The 16,310-nt window shown below is 48.5% G+C and overlaps 1 protein-coding gene across 1 annotated transcript in view; it reads left to right on the top strand.

Annotated features, from left to right (window-relative positions):
- CACNA1E (calcium voltage-gated channel subunit alpha1 E) overlaps positions 1–16,161 on the top strand; it is a 342,984-nt gene extending 326,823 nt beyond the window's left edge. Inside the window, exons 44-48 of the mRNA XM_040263854.1 lie at positions 2,436–2,547; positions 5,359–5,487; positions 6,524–6,704; positions 7,840–8,030; positions 9,820–16,161. Coding sequence (XP_040119788.1) covers positions 2,436–2,547; positions 5,359–5,487; positions 6,524–6,704; positions 7,840–8,030; positions 9,820–10,350 — 1,144 coding nt within the window. The 3' untranslated portion in view covers positions 10,351–16,161. The remainder of the gene's footprint in view (positions 1–2,435; positions 2,548–5,358; positions 5,488–6,523; positions 6,705–7,839; positions 8,031–9,819) is intronic.
- Positions 16,162–16,310: the final 149 nt, after the last annotated feature.

The following is a 16,310-nucleotide window of genomic DNA, read 5'->3' as shown; positions in this document are numbered from 1 at the left end:
GGAGAGGGCTCTGACCAGTTTATCAGATAAGATTTCCTCAAGGAAGTGACTTTTAAGAAAAATTTTGAAGGATAAATTTAAAAACGGCTTGCAAGGGACTAGGTGTTGGAGAAGCATGCTGTATATGCTGGGAACAGCCTTTCTTAAAGTCCTGAGGCAGAAAAGGATTCTGGCACATTCAACCAAATGTGGTTGAGAGAGCCCAGCATGTTGGACTTCAGGGAATAAGGGAAAGTTATACAAGAGGAGGGGCTTCCCTTGTAGCTCAAGTGGTAAAGAATCTACCTGCCATTGAAACATGTATATTACCATATGTGAAATAGATCACCAGTCCAAGTTCAGTGCATGAAACAGGGCACTCAAAGTCGGTGTGCTGGGACAGCCCGGAGGCGGGGGAAAGAGGTGAGATAGGGGACACATGTACACCCGTGGCTGATTCATGTCAATGTATGGCGGACACCACCACAATATTGTGAAGTACGTAGCCTCCAATTCAATTAATTTTAAAATAAAAAGGAAACATTCACAACAGAAGAAAAAAAAAAAGAATCTTCCTGTAGTACAGGAGACCTGGGTTCAGTTCCTGGGTCAGGAAGATCCCCTGGAGAAGGAAATGGCAACCCACTCCAGTATTCTTGCCTGGAGAATCCCATGGACCAAGAAGCCTGCCAAGGCTAGACAACTGAGCAACTAAACCATGCAGGAGGAGGATGGTCAGGCCTCTAGACTCTTCCCCAACACTGAGGAGCTGGACAAGGTTTTCAAAGTAAGAGGTCACTCAGCGTTCAAATTAGCCAAGTCTAAAATGTTGTTCAGTGATTTTAAGGGTCCTCTCTCAGAGAAGGCAATGGCAACCCACTCCAGTACTCTTGCCTGGAAAATCCCATGGGCAGAGGAGCTTGGTAGGCTGCAGTCCATGGAGTCGCTAAGAGTCAGACACGACTGAGCGACTTCACTTTTCACTTTCATGCATTGGAGAAGGAAATGGCAACCCACTCCAGTGTTCTTGCCTGGAGAATCCCAGGGACGGGGGAGCCTGATGGGCTGCCGTCTATGGGGTCGCACAGAGTTGGACATGACTGAAGCAACTTAGCAGCAGCAGTAGCAGCTACCCATTAGGGACCCTGCAGTTACTCATTTTCTGTAGGACAGAAAGGGGCCCATTTCCTGTAGAGCTGTGCTCATCTGTTCCCTGTGTTTCTCAAGCCAAGGCCCGAGGAGGAGGATTGACATTTCAGCAGTTGTTTCAATAGCAGATGGCTCTCTAGATGTTGTGAAAATTCAGCAGAAGCCCTCACCGGCAGCAAGGGGACAGGTTGGGTGAAAAACCTGCTCTTCAGATCTTCCCCTGTGCTCCCAGTCTAATGAATTACTTTTAAGTAATTGGCAGTCCTTGCTCAGGCCTCAGATTTTCCAGTGGGTTCAAAAGTCATATAGCAACAGACTCTGCAGCAGCTCTTCCCATCTCATCTGTCCCTCCTGACCTCACTGCAAGCTGCTGCCACATCACTGACCATGTCCCTCTTCTCGAGATGAGAAAGCTCAGGCTGCGTGCTTGCTTAGGGCAGAGGGGGGTGGGTAGCAGTGAATGGTGACAGCAGCGGTGGCCATATTCTCAGGACAGGTTCTTGGCTGCCTCTTTTTTTTTCCCCTAACTAGCCCGGTGGATCTTATTGGCTGACAGCGTCTGCAGGTACCAAACGGTGGTTTACTCATAGGCACACGGCAACAGGTCTCTGCACTTTTCATTCAGAGGCCCTTAAACACCTGGCCAGCTTTGTCTCTGTCCTTTTACCTCATCACCACTGAAGCATCCTCCTACATAGCCATCGACCCAGATGTTGTCACCTCTTCAGCATCACCTCCGACATCATTCCACCCAGTTCATAAGCCAACAGACACAGTATCTGGTACAGAGCAGTTCTTCAGTAAATGTTCAGGGCATTCCGTTGTTTAATTTGGCCATGGATGTTGACACAATAGAACCATACTCTTACTGAGAGTGGAGGAAATTTCTTAAAAGACCATGACTGCTTAATATTGAAACAAACTGTTCACTGTTTAAACTATGGCATTTTTCCGCCGAATGGAGAAGCTGAGCAGAAGCAGGTTTACAATCTAGCATTGGTCTTCCATATGGCTGAGTGTGACAAATGATGTCATTTGTCACAGATATGCCAGTCGCCAGCAAAATGATGAATCATTCCAAATGCAGGTTGAAAACAGTGGTTTCTCTTTTCCAGTGTTCCGGCCCCCGCCCCCGCCCCCCAAGGCTAGCCACCTGTAAGTTGACAGGCTTACAACCTAGCCAAGGCTAAAGGGTATCGCCCTTGCTGGGAAAAAAGTCTTGTCTGGGTGGGAGTTAGTAATGGCAGTTATGTCGACTGTTTCTCTCTCATGCACACTTTACCTCTGAACGTGGCATTGCTTTGCAGGAGTGGCCGGAGTGCATACCCTTCGATGAGTCCACTCTCCCCACAGGAAATATTCCAGTTGGCCTGTATGGACCCAGCTGATGATGGACAGTTCCAGGAACAACAATCTCTGGTGAATGAATTAAAAAATTACTTCCTTGGTTTCCTAATCCCTCCCACTCTTTTTTTTTTTTTTTCCCCACGTTCTATTCCATAACCATGATCCATCAGAAAAAAAAAAGAAACACCTTTTTGATAGTCCAACCAATTACCCTGGGAGTTTCCTGCCATCTCCACTTTCCTGGCTGTTTCTCATGTTCTCTGACAAATGCTCCCTCTTCAGGTTTTAAAACCCCAGAGGCCCCTTACCTGCTGCAGGAACTTACAATGCTTCAGGCCAAGCTCTCTTAGTTTGTGTCCCTGGGCTTCACATGGAGAAACAGAAGTAACAAATGAAATCTTGCCTTTGATTGGGAGCCTTAGGATGAGTCATCATAAGAATGAGTGCCACCAACCAGGCAGAGTCATGTGGCCTAGGAATGCCTCCTGGAGAACTCGGGGGTGGTCTGTACCAGTGACCAGCTGTCTGCTGGGAGATACAGGAGAATCTCATGCCTCTGCTCTGTGTGGGTTCAGGAAAATTGGCCCTTGTGGTCACAATTCTACAAGATCAAATACATTCAAAGAGGTCCCTAAGATCATGCTCGTGAACCTAAAGATTTCATCAGCAGAAATGGGCAAAATTTCTAAGAACTCTATTGAATAGAGTTTAAACTTAGACATAAGAGGGAAGATGGAATTTTGGATTTTACTAATACAAAGATAAAATAGGATTCCCAGAGATGACAGACTTTACTATTATTAGTTCAGAAGCCGTGAGGTCAAGTTCCCTCAAGCTTTGAATTAAAGCCCCGTGTTGATTGGTCTAGAGACTAAAAGGGGTGAAACCTGCCTCTGCAACAGTCTATATAGACAGTTTGTTTTAAGTGAGTTCCATGTCACTTAGATTCTGATGCACCTGTGTTCTTCTCACCCCCTCTCATCCCTGTGTTCTTCTGACCTCTCCCAGGGTATGCCTTTGCATACCCCAGAGCTTCCCGAATGGATGTGTGGGTGGAATGCGGGTATGGCCTGCTTGTGGGTGGCATGTCTGATGGGATGGGTACCCTTCAGAAGGGAAGAGATACTTCAATAGCACCAGCAAATGAGTGATTCCATTTCGTGGGACTGAGGAAACCTGGAATTATGCATGGCTGTACTGGGGAGACCACCAGACCAGAGCCTCCCCTCCCCTCAGTGTGTGAGTGGCAGCCTGAAAGTGTTCTTGGTAAGGTAGGTAAAAATACCTGGAGTAATTCCCCGCCTTCCTCTCTGAGGAACTTAGCACCAAGGCCCTGGACTAAGTGGTACAGACAGTTTAAAGGGACCTCTCATCATTTTATGTCTTGCTTTCACAGGGAGGCTTTATTACATCATCCTTCCTGCAGGTTCCCCAGGGCTGAGCTGTAGTGCCAGGACTTTCTGGATCTATGTTCATCTCATTGTCAGTCCGAGTGTCTGTAGTCCAGTTCAGGTGTCAGCCCGTGCTACACACTCACCACTGTGTACTCCTGCTCCATGTCCTGGGGCATGGCTGTGATCTGTGTGTGTCTTGCACCACCTCTGACACTCATAGAGTACAGTATCGTTACCGCACAGACTGCAGCATTATCATGTTTCAGGTCAGACATGTGTACTATATAAAGCATACACCGCAAACACCGTAACTTCCTCAAGGGCACAAATCCTGTCCCATGAAAGCAGTGCTTCCAATTCATACCAGGGACCCCTCAGCCAAATGGTCGTGGAGGCCAAGGGGGTGTCTTAGACACCCTTACCTTTAACAGTACCCTACTCACACACCCATGCCTTAGGGTGTCATTTCCTAAATATAAAATGCTCTTTTTCTGGTATAATCTCCAGATGTCCAAAATATTCCTAGCTCTCTTTGTTGGGTAGCCAGGATAAACATTTTTAAAGCAGCTCTACTCTTTATGCAGTGATACTAGCTGTCTATATAGAGCATGTACATTTGCCAAACTAACATTCGTTAACCAGGAGAATTAAATGATTTGGGCAGGAATCTAGAGATTTCCAATCCAACTTCTTAAAGCTCTCAAATGCTCTCATAGACCAGTACAATAGCTACTGCCCACATGTGGTAACTGAACACTTATAATGTGATCAGTCCAAACTGAGATATGTCATAAGTGTAAAATACACACCCATGTCAAAGGCTTCGTGCCAAAAAATGTAAAATACCTTATTTTTGTATTGATTATATGTTGCTGTGAGAATATCTGTATATATTGGGTTAAACAAAATCTGTTTTATATTTATTTTTGCTTTTTAAAATGTAATTACTAGGGAATTTTAAATTACACAAGTGGTTTACAGTATATTTCTATTGGACTGCACCAGTCTAGAGCATTCTTGAAAGATGGCTACCCACACCCTTTTTTGGTTTTAATCATAAGAAAGCCCTTAAAAGCATGTCTTAAGATTTCAGAAATTGGTGGCTTTCCTTAAAACACTGCTTTCTATTTAATTGACAAATTCTTCAGATTAAAAGAATAAACCCAACACTATCAACTTATAGAAAGTAAATTTCATAAAGTGGTAAGAGCTGATGCATCTGTTTAGTAATAATTAAGATGGTCCTTAACTAGAAAAGGTGATCTTTACCTCTCAATCTTAGTTAGAACTTTCTGTTTTGGGACATCTGGTATACCACATATGTGCACACAGAAACACAAACCAATGTATGCCTACAACTGAGACCTTAGAGATGGATCTCTCTTCTGAAAGCCATTCTTCATATGGAGGAGGCAGAATCATCCACTGAAAGTGAGAAGCTATGGGATGGAACCAAGTCCCACAAGCTTGGCTGTGTGTTTATTTCTAGGAGCCAGAGGTTAGTGAATTAAAAAGCGTGCAGCCCTCTAACCATGGCATCTACCTTCCTTCGGACACCCAGGAGCATGCAGGCTCTGGGAAGGCATCCTCTATGCCACGCCTGACTGTGGATCCCCAGGTAAAAGGCAACCACCACGACTGTGTTCAGTAGCATCCTGGGCTGTATTGAACTGGCGGGTTATGAAAACACATCTGACATCTTCAGGTGAGCCCTGACTTGCTGCCACGCCTCTCTAAGAGCTGGCTCATGGGCCTTCTCTACGGAGCATGCTCCTCCACACTCTGTTTCCAGTGACAGTCTAGCCACAACAGGCCAGCCAGCAAAAGGGTGGGGCCTCTGGATTCGGTCCACATCCTCAAGACTCCACTGGCGAGGCAAGAAATACTCTCCAGGATGTTCCCCATGGGTTTTTCCTTCCTTTTCTCTGTTCCTGGCTCTTCTAGTACATATGCAGTTACTTACAACACACAGCTCTGTGTCAGGACTGTCTGTCCTAACCAGCACAGACCACACCTCATTCCTTTGTCTGTTTTCCTGGCTTCTTTTTTTCTGTCTGTCTGTCTTACATCAAAGTTTTGACAGAGACAAGAAATTTTTGTGGATTTGTTTTAATATCTGTGGCAAATCAAACTGCCCGAGTTTAATGTGGAGCTGGGGTGGGACTGTTGGAGAGAGCAATGCATTTTCAGGAGCCTTGCAGTATCTATTCAGTTACCAGCTCTCCTAAGCTCTAGCGCTGTAGAGCAGCACCTTCTCTGAGGAGGGTAAGATACAAAAAGGCAAAGCCACGCTTCTTGCATTGTGGAGACTTTCTGACAGTAGCCCTCACTTATTTCAAAGCAGCTCAAGGTTCATGGCAGGTCCTGGCTGGGTCCCTGGGGTAGATGGCTCTGGGCAGCTTGCAGAGGACACTTAGCTCCCTGCTCCCCTGAGCATGACGAGGAGCTCTGCAACAGCCCAGTGACCATGTTAATGTAAAGATGCTTTCTGGAACAGCCTCCTCCAGCGTTAAGGTCTGAACGAGAGGGAGTCACGGGAGGTGACAGTTGACAATCTTCAACCATCTCAGTCTTCTAGCTTCCTTACTTTTAGACTATTTCAGTAACTAATCCATACCTGTGTTCCTGGGCGGGGCGGGGGCTCACGTTTCCAGGTGGTGACAGACCCCAGCTCCATGAGACGTTCATTTTCCACCATTCGCGATAAGCGTTCAAATTCCTCGTGGCTGGAGGAATTCTCCATGGAGCGAAGCAGCGAAAACACCTACAAGTCACGGCGCCGGAGTTACCACTCCTCCCTGAGGCTGTCAGCCCACCGTCTGAACTCTGACTCAGGTGAGAAGGTCTCCACACTCTGCGGTGCTCCTGCTCTTGAACTGAAAAATCATGGCAACAGAATCCAGACAAAAGACAGGGTTAGAGGAGTGAAGGAAGAATGTTCCTTAATAAAAGGGGTTCCATGTCTGACTCACATCGTGAAACACAGCAACAAAACTCCCTAGTCATCACAAAGGCTAATGAGATTTCTTCCTGCCAGACCAGGCTGTAGAAATGATGAAAGTGGAGGTTTCTCAAGGGCCTTCTCCAAACCACTCCTCTGCCTTAGGGATGTATTAGAGACCCCCTGGCAGGCTCCAGGTTTCACCCACCAGCTCTTCAACCGAGACGATGCTACCTGGAATCGGTTTACGTATTTGAGTTTTGTTTTGTGTCTTAAGGGAAGGGGTCATATTGATAAAACCAGAAAATCACTAGTTTGGTTCAAGCTGTTCTTCAGCCAAATAGCTACTCAAGCTGTTTTTTCATTTTACTAAACAAAGAAAGAAAAAACCAATGACGCGCCCCATATCATAGGGCAGGTAAGTGGCAGAGAAGGAGCGTGTGTGCTCAGCCCCTCAGTCGTGTCTCAAGCTTTTCGACCCCATGGACTGTAACCTGCCAGACTCTTCTGTCCATAGGATTTCTCAGGCAGGAATACCGGAGAGGGGTTGCCATTTTCTCCTCCCGGGAATCTTCCTGAGTAGAAGTGAAATCCTTTGACTTCAGTCTCAGGACATTACAGTAACTATATCCATTATTTCATTCATAGCAGCTTCTTAATTCCCTTCCCCTAATGCCATTTTCCCCCTAAAAAGTTACACACTTTTTAGGACACATGTTTAGGACATAGAGGATTCTTGGGCCACGCTGCTGGCAAAGATTCTACCTTAATTATATCTAGCACAAACAGAAGCATAAGAGAACAGTTGCATTCTTGGATTTGTAAGTCTTTCCAGTGACAACCTGCACACTTACCTCTTCACAAAAGGTTAATTTTCCAGCCTTTCTTCTCTTCTGCCTCCCTTTCAAATCACCTGTTGACATGCCTGCAGAAGTCAGGGTCCTTGAGAGGCTCGGTCCCAGGCTGTAAGAGTTGTTCAGCAGCCAGGATGGGCAGAGTTATGATTCACTGCTTTTTCATCTCTCATAGGCCACAAGTCCGACACCCACCGCTCCGGGGGCAGAGAACGGGGACGATCGAAAGAGCGAAAGCATCTTCTCTCTCCTGACGTCTCCCGCTGCAACTCCGAGGAGCGAGGGACCCAGGCCGACTGGGAGTCCCCGGAGCGCCGTCAGTCCCGGTCTCCCAGTGAAGGCAGGTCACAGACCCCCAACAGACAGGTGAGCATGGAGAGGAAGCCAAGCCTCTGCAGGAAGACAGGGAAGGGCGGGCTTTTAACACTGGATGCGAAATGTGTGCATCCTGCACTCACGCAGACCTCACCTTCACAGGAAGCTGTATCCATTGTGCACAGAGGTTAGCTACTTAGTGCTTATGCATTCAGAAATGATAAAAATTCACAGAAAATCAGAGCATACCCCAAGAAAGACAGTGGTGTCTAGGGGTCAGTCCAACTGGGTCCTCTGAAATCAGAGTTACAAAGTCACAACAAATAAGTTCATAAATATCTCAGGCAGATTTCAGAGGAAAGGAAGGTTTTTTAAGGCAGAAAAAAAAAAATGTCTTTGACTAATTGCATGATCCTTAGTATTGGTTGGAATGGTGATTCCTCTCTCAACACAGGATACAAAAGATCAATCCAATTTATCTAGCTTCCAGCTATCCCAAGAGGAAGACCATCTCTCCTCCTGCCCTGTTCCTGAAACAAAGCCCAGTCTAAGAAATAGCTACCAGAGCTGTGTGAAAACATTCCCTGGCCCTGTTTTCCTTCCCACCGCCATCCCTGGCTCCCTGCCTTACCTCACTCCAAGGCTGTGAGAGGCCAGATGGCAGACCCACTCAGTGGCAATGGGGAAGAGGAGGAGCTTCCACAGACAGCTTTTAGAGGCTGTTGAGAAGGGTACTTCTAGAAGGGTACTTCAGTGGTGGCGAGTTGCAGAATGGAATCACCTGGGCTTTGTTATAACTGCACATTCCTGAGACCTTCTGCTTCAGCAGTGACACCCACCGGAAGGAGAACCCAGAAATCTGCACTTGGAAGGACTCAAGAATCTCCCAGAAAATCTTGAGCAGGTGGTTCTTAGGTCACACACACCTTGAGAAATGCCTCCCCTGAGGTCCATTTACCATCTCAGGGACCTTGGGGACTAGGTGAGCAGGTCAAGTCAGGCCTGAGCCAGCAGATGAGTAGCTGGGTGTACAAGCTGAGCTAACATCAGCATACCAATGAAAACACAGATACAGAAGGAGAAGATGAGGGAAGGTATTTGCCATGTCCTGAGACCCAATTCCCAAGAACTTATCCCAGACAGAGCAACTCTAGGGCATTCATTCACCTTCCACGGAGGTCTTTCCTAAAACTTCAAGGCTTTCTTTTAGTGTGCCACGTGATAGAGCTTTCTGAATCTTTGCTACTCAGCATGTTTATTCCATGGAACAAACATCTGAGAGCTTGTTATTAGTAGAAATGAAGGATCTCAGGCCCCAGCCAGACCTTCTGATGCCAGAGACGTGTGTGTGCTCATTGCTCAATTGTGCCTGACTCTTTGCAACCCCGTGGACTGTAGCCTGCCAGGCTCCTCTGTCCATGGGATTTCCCAGGCAAGAATACTAGAGTGGGTTGCCATTTCTCCTCCAGGGGATCTTCCTGGCCAGGGATCAAACCTGTGTCTCATGCATTGCAGGCGGATTCTTTACCTGCTGAGCCATCAGGGAAGCACAGAGATGCGTAAGCATAATGAAAGTTGATGCACTCAGTTAGTACAGGTTCCTCAATCTCCTTTCATCTCTGCATCCCCGAGTGGCTGTGATTGGTATTGGGTCGGCCAAAAAGTTCATTTGGGTGTTCTGTTCCATCGTAATGAAAACCCTGGACGACCTTCTTGGCCAACCCAATAACAGAGGGGGTTCCAGTGGCTCTCGGTAGGAGGGGTTAGAGAGCGTAACCATGTCCCAGGTAGGGAGGATGCCAAACCCAGGCTAACAAGCCATGTTTCTCCTGCCACACAGGGTGCGGGGTCCCTGAGTGAGAGCTCCATCCCCTCCATCTCTGACTCCAGCACCCCACGACGAAGTCGGCGGCAGCTCCCACCGGTCCCTCCCAAGCCTCGGCCCCTCCTTTCCTACAGCTCTCTGATGAGACACGCTGGGAGCATCTCCCCACCAGCTGATGGGAGCGAGGGTGGCTCCCCACTGACCTCCCAAGCTCTGGAGAGCAATGACGCCGGCCTGCCCGAGTCTTCCAACCCCCGGCAGGGCCATCCCTCCCCACAGCGCTACATCTCCGAGCCCTACCTGGCCCTGCATGAAGACTCCCACGCCTCAGACTGTGGCGAGGAGGAGACGCTCACCTTTGAAGCAGCCGTGGCCACCAGCCTGGGCCGGTCCAACACCATCGGCTCAGCCCCACCCCTGCGGCACAGCTGGCAGATGCCCAACGGGCACTATCGGCGGCGGAGGCGCGGGGGGCCTGGACCGGGCATGACGTGCGGAGCTGTCAGCGACCTCCTGAGTGACACGGAAGAGGACGACAAGTGCTAGAGGCTGCTCCCCCCTCCGATGCATGCTCTTCTCTCACGGAGAAAACCCGAGACCCGGATTGGGAAGCCAGTGCGGCCCGGGGGGGAGGAAGAGGGAGGAAGGAGCTGGAAGGACACCGCGCAGTTATCAGAGGAGAGGAAGGGAAGGACAGAAGGCAAACCACTCAGACCCACCAAATCGCTGTATTTCCCTTTGCAAGATGGGCACTGCCGTAGTTCTGCCTCTTTGCTGGGGAAAGAAAACACGAGAACGATGGAGGGAGGGGAGGAGGGACACGGGCTGGCTTTGCCTCCCCTGCCCGCTTCCCGTTTTCTCAGCCGTTGGGGGGAATCGAGCCGGCCTGTGTCTGTGCCCACTGCCCCGAGAAGCCTGGGAGACGTTCTGGCTCTTCACCGGGGGAGTCGTGGAGACCCCGGGAGAGGAATCGCCTCCCTCACCAGCTCTTCCTCCTCAGCCAGCATCACAGCCTCCGCGACAGCATCTCACGCATTTCCCTGTGGCTTGCTTCCCCACAAGGAGCACAGGCTAAGTTCAGGAGCATCGGATGTCGAGGGCGGGAGGCAGAGAGAGAGGAGAGCAGCGAAGGGGAAGGGGTCGGGGTGCCGTGGTGGCAGCAGCAAGAGCTGGTCTGAATGAGCCAAGCCATAGTCCGGCAGCCCTCACTGTAGAGGCAGGGGCGGAGACGCGGAGAGCTGGGGTGCTGGTCGCTACAGTCCTGTCTGAGCCTGTCACCCGCTCAGGAGGTGCTGTGTTCATTAGGATAGGCTAAGAGGCCCCCTAGTCCAGGGAGGTGCCTGCGGCGCTCTGGTGAGGGTGATATTCTCAGAGTATGTAACAATCAGTGTGGCCAGGACACCAGATGATGAGAACAGACTTCAGCCTTAGTGCTGGTGCCCCATGCCACAACAGGCTTCAGCCTGGGAGATGCCGGGCACAGGGGAGCCCTGTGAGGGGTGGGGTAAGTGTGGCGGGGGCACTTCAGGGACTCAGCAAGAGTCAGTTTTCCAACTAGTATGGAGGTAATTCTGTATGTGGAGCGGGGTGGCACCATCTCGGACATACTGCCTGAGTGTCAGCCCAGACTTCGGTCCACGAGCCAGGCCCATGCCGTGCCAAGGCCAGTGAGCCCCAGTGCCAGGGGCCTGGCCATCCCCCAAGAGGGCCGCACACACCTATACAAGGTGGGCTACACCTCATCTGCTAGGGATTTCCTTAGATGAGAAAGGCCGAAACCAGAGACACTTCGATGAGAGAATCTGTCTGAGTTTACTGAGGCGTTCCTGTGAGGAAGGGGCCCTCAGATGGGGCAGCTTCTGCAGCTGGTGTGTGGATCAGTCCGTCAGGATTCTTTAAGGTGATGAGTAAATATACCTCAGCTTAGACCTGGGCTGCTGCTTCTAGCAAAGCAGGCTCCCGTGGGGCCTCAGAATACAAACTGATAGGCCTGGAGCCCCAGTGGTCCTGAATACTCCCCTGGGCATGACCCCTTCCCGGAGTAGGAGCTGAGCAGAAGACAACCTCAGGACCTTGTTCCTAACCCCCCAAACTCAGAAGCATTGAGAAAGAGTCCTTTCTTGGCCGATCAGTGCTCCTTTCACGGTATCAATTATCCATTCGAGGACCATCCCTTTACACCCCTCTCCCATTCCCAGCACCACACCATCAGGTGGAAGGATTTCCCGGAGGCAGGGTACCAGGCAGGGCCCTCCTCCCCCAGCCAGGAGCGGATGGAGCCTGCCTCCTGGGGAAACTCAGAGGCTCCCTGGCTGAGATTACAGCAGGTAAATACTGTTTATCCTCCTCCAGCCCTGGCACACTTCACCTCTTAGGTAGGAGCAGTCAGTGGCTGTTATTTTTCTTATGAAATTGGGACTTTTTTTTTTTTGCTTTGTTTTGTTGTTGAAATAGAAGGTATCATTGTATCAGCTCTGAAAAGCCAGATTCAATGCTGTGGCTGCAAAATCATTTGTGATGGCCCTGCCTTCTGCCCTAGACAGGGATGGCGCTTCCTGGCCGCAGTCAGCCCCCAACCAAAGTAGTCCCCCGCAGGAGACCAGTGAGGCAGACACATAGGCCACCGCTCTGAAGCACTGTTTTCCCTTTCCTCTCTGGCTCAGCACACCCGTGTGCCCCGGGGGTCATTAGGATTGGGGCTGTGTAGCACCCAGACCCTAAGAGGCGGAGTTGTGGCCTGAGACTCAAGATGCAGGGCCTTGTGCTGTCTTAAAGGTTTCCTCCGCTCAGTGTCATTCCCTGCCCAACTGCTGCTATTATGGGCTGCTTTGCACAAAACTGCTTGCTTCCACCTTGGCAATGCAGCTTTCCCAGTGAGCCCATCGCTCTGTGTTTTGAGAAAGGGCGTTGAAATGACCCCTATGCCACGGCGACAGGAGACATGGAGGCTGGCAAAATTAGCAGAAGTGGGATTTGCCTGCACACGGCATTACAGACACTCAGTGTGCTGTGCCGGGAAGCCTTCCTGGACACCTGAACTTCAACTCACATCCACACGAGCGCCTGGTCCCAGAAAGGGGGTATCACGCACCGTAGATGCAGATCCCTGGCCAGTCCCCTGGGTTTTTTTTTTTTTTTTAGTACACATGAAGTTACCAACTCATCTCTTTTATTCCACTTCCCGTGACCGAGAAATCAGGTTCCTTATCCTTTAGCCCGCATTTGCTCTTCTATTAAGACCAGAAAATTTTCTGTTAAGTCACAGAGCACATTAGCATCTTACAATGGTTTCCTTCCACCTCTGAATAAATATGAACCCAAACCTTGCCTGTCACAGCCAACCAGGATATCCATTCCTGGGTAGCAGATTCTGCCTCTTTCCTGAATCACAAAACCTCTGCTTCTCTTTGCATTAAAAAGTATGGCAGCATCTTGAAAAATTCCAGGTGGACCACCACCTTGCTTGAGGCACACAGCATGATCAAGCTTAGCACTGTAGGTCCCCTCAGAAGAGTCTTTGGTTACATGTCCAGTTTCCATTGCTAATATGAGTCTTCAGGATCCCCTCAAAATAAGGGAAGTGATAGGGAAAGGAAGGGGGGGAAAAAAGGAAAGAGAAGGAAAATAAACCAAGGCAGAGAGAGATTCTAACTAGCTTTGTATATAGATACTCCTCTCTTCACTTAAGGCTCCAGACAGACTTCTGGTGGGAAATTCTTCTCTCTTTATATATGTACTTGTCCCTCTGCCAGTCTCAGTCAGTGAGGGGGCCAGGTGCCAGCAGCCCTTCAGACAAGGGGGTAGAGCTCTAGGCCAAGGTGTCCTGTGAGCTGGGGTCAGGATAGAATCACCTGCACTGTGAAGGGATGGTACCCTTGAGGGTCCCCCATGCTCAACGTGAGGCTGTGTCCTCTTCTAGCTGAGGAATCTGTTTCTATTCTGGGTTTTGCTTCTCCCCATTCAGCGTTCCTATGAGGTTCTGAGATCCCTGATACCAGTTCTCTGAAGCTGAACTCCAGATCTTCTGGTTTTGCCTTCCCTTGACACAGGGATCACAAGAAGAAGACCCCCATGTTCCACCACCTGGCTGGCACGCATCCTCCATACCCATCCTCTTTGGCATGGGCTTTGTGATGAGCCTGGGTGCCCTCCCAGCAGAGCCCTCATCTTGCCACATACTAGCAGTGACGCAGCCCCCGAGAAGGTTTTGTGTGTGTGCTTAGCTGGCTCAGTCATGTCAGACTCTTTGTGACCCCGTGAACTATAGCCCACCAGGCTCCTCTGTCCATGGAATCCTCTAGGCAGGAAAACTGGAGTGGGTAGCCATTCCCTTCTCCAGGGGATCATGTTAAGTCTACCCAGTCCAAGCTTATCTGCTGGGCTCTCTGCCCTTTCGGGCATGCTTGAATCTCATGAAATACAGGCAGGGACTCACCTGGTGATTATTCATGAGATGATCTGAAACAGTATAAGCTGTAGGACTGCTGCTGGTGTGTATAAAATGTCCACATACTCGATGAACGCCCACTGCAGGGAAATGAGGTCTCTCCTGGAATAATGAAACAAAATTGAATAATTCTGATGTTTTAAGAAAGTTTACAATTTTTTTTTTTTTACTACATTCTTATTTCTAAAGCCTGCTCTGGATGTCTCATTTTGGGACAGAATATTTCTTTAGTGGGTCATGCCAGGGATAAATTGAGAAATTGTTTATTACCTCATCTTACAAGGTTGTATTGGAAAAGGGCATATGTATCACAGGAGGGAAGCAGAAAGTCACCTATTTTGCAGGGACTTTATGAGACCTGACGATTAAGGAACTTTCACTGCTATTCTTACCAGTTTCACGTCTGTTAATGTTTTGTGATCCTCAAAGGCCCAATGCCAGTGTATGCAAAAAATCAGGGTGAAGGAGAGACATGTCCATGCCTTGGGGTAGGTTGTTCTTCACTTGCTTCTCGTCTCTCTTGTCCATATTTCTCTCCCAAATTCCAGAACACTGAGCACTGTTCTGGAGTCTCAGGAGGGGACTTTATGCTGTCAGAAAGGAGGATGGCATGGGCCCCCTGCACGTGGACAGTCAGGGCAGATGGTTTAACTCCAGCCACCCAGGAGGAGTCAGGTCCAGATTTGGATAACTGTATATCCACACTGCTGCTGCTAAGTCGCTTCAGTCATGTCCGAGGCTCTTATTTTAACAAAAGCCAAATGAGATTAACTCAGGAGTTATGACCCAACCTTTCCATGAGGCGATCAGAGGAGAGCCTACATGAATTAACACTGCCCCTGTCAGCCGTGTGGACATTCTGGGTTTTGTTTTTTCCTCTCTGAACCACCCAGGACATCGTAGCCAGGTCTAATAACCCAACAGAGCAGCAGCCAGGGCTTCTCTGCTGACTCCAGGGGCAGGCTCACCTCCAGCCTGCCACGGTGATTGTCAGCTGCCATGTGCTGCAATTCATCCTACCAGAGAACACAGACACACTGGTGTGGGGCAGGGGGACAAAAGACTAGGAAAAGACAGAACCATCCTTGGTGTCTGATGGCCGTCTTTTTCTTGAGTCCGTTCTGCTTTGAGCCTCTGAAGCTTATGCATCTTAGAGAGATCACTCCAAGCCAAAGAGAACAGATTCATAGATTCTCCCATCCTACCCAAGGGCCTGGAACGCTGCCCTTAAAATTCACACCAGTTAAGAAGCAGGAATGGAACTCAGATTAAAGTCTCATCACGTTGCTGGAGTGTCCCCAAACTGCCTTTCTATTTTTATAGTCTTGTTTCCTTCTATTCCTTCCCCACCCCATGCCAAAAACATGGCTAGTATCTTGACCTTCTAAATGCAAGAAGGGATTTTATAATAAGCTGTTCTATTATGTAGATTACTGAGGTTGAATTATTTCTGGGGATTTGAAAGAGTTGAGTAGATCAGGTAAAAAGAGAAAAGGGGATTTGTATTTATTTTAATTTGGATTTTGGTATGGTTTGGCTAGTTGCATTTTTTTGGTACAAGACCTACTCTAGAACAGCAGGGAGGGATAAATATATGCTCTGCAGTGTTTCTAAATTAACTTCTCTTTAGGAATTAATTTTTGTCCAGTTTAATGATGTGATACTTAAGTCAAAAATCTGAGGTTACACAGTACCAAATCTAGCTTCTCTCTCTGGTTTCCTTTTTATCTTCCTTTTCCTTCTAAGTCAGCTTTTGTCTCGTTTCTTTTCCTTTTAGGGACTTAATAGGTTATCTAGAATACTGAAAAACTATGAAAACATAGGGGAAGCCCAGGAAATAATAAAATGGATGTGGGATTTTTATAGGACATCTTTAATAAATACAAAATTTATGTCTTTATGAAAAGATTTAAAAAAACTTTTAAGGGCATAGTAATTTGGGAAATGAAAATTATTGGGAATCAAAAATAATAAATGCTACCCCAGCCTTCTGTAGTAACTTATGCCTTCAGCGTTAAGTTTTCCCTCATTGGGAAAATTAAAGCACTAATGCTTGGCT

This window comes from Oryx dammah, unplaced genomic scaffold, assembly GCF_014754425.2.
Source record: "Oryx dammah isolate SB20612 unplaced genomic scaffold, SCBI_Odam_1.1 HiC_scaffold_21, whole genome shotgun sequence".
Classification (NCBI taxonomy): Eukaryota; Metazoa; Chordata; class Mammalia; order Artiodactyla; family Bovidae; genus Oryx; species Oryx dammah.
Note: the sequence above shows the minus strand (reverse complement) of the source record. Positions and strands in the feature narration are given on the sequence as shown.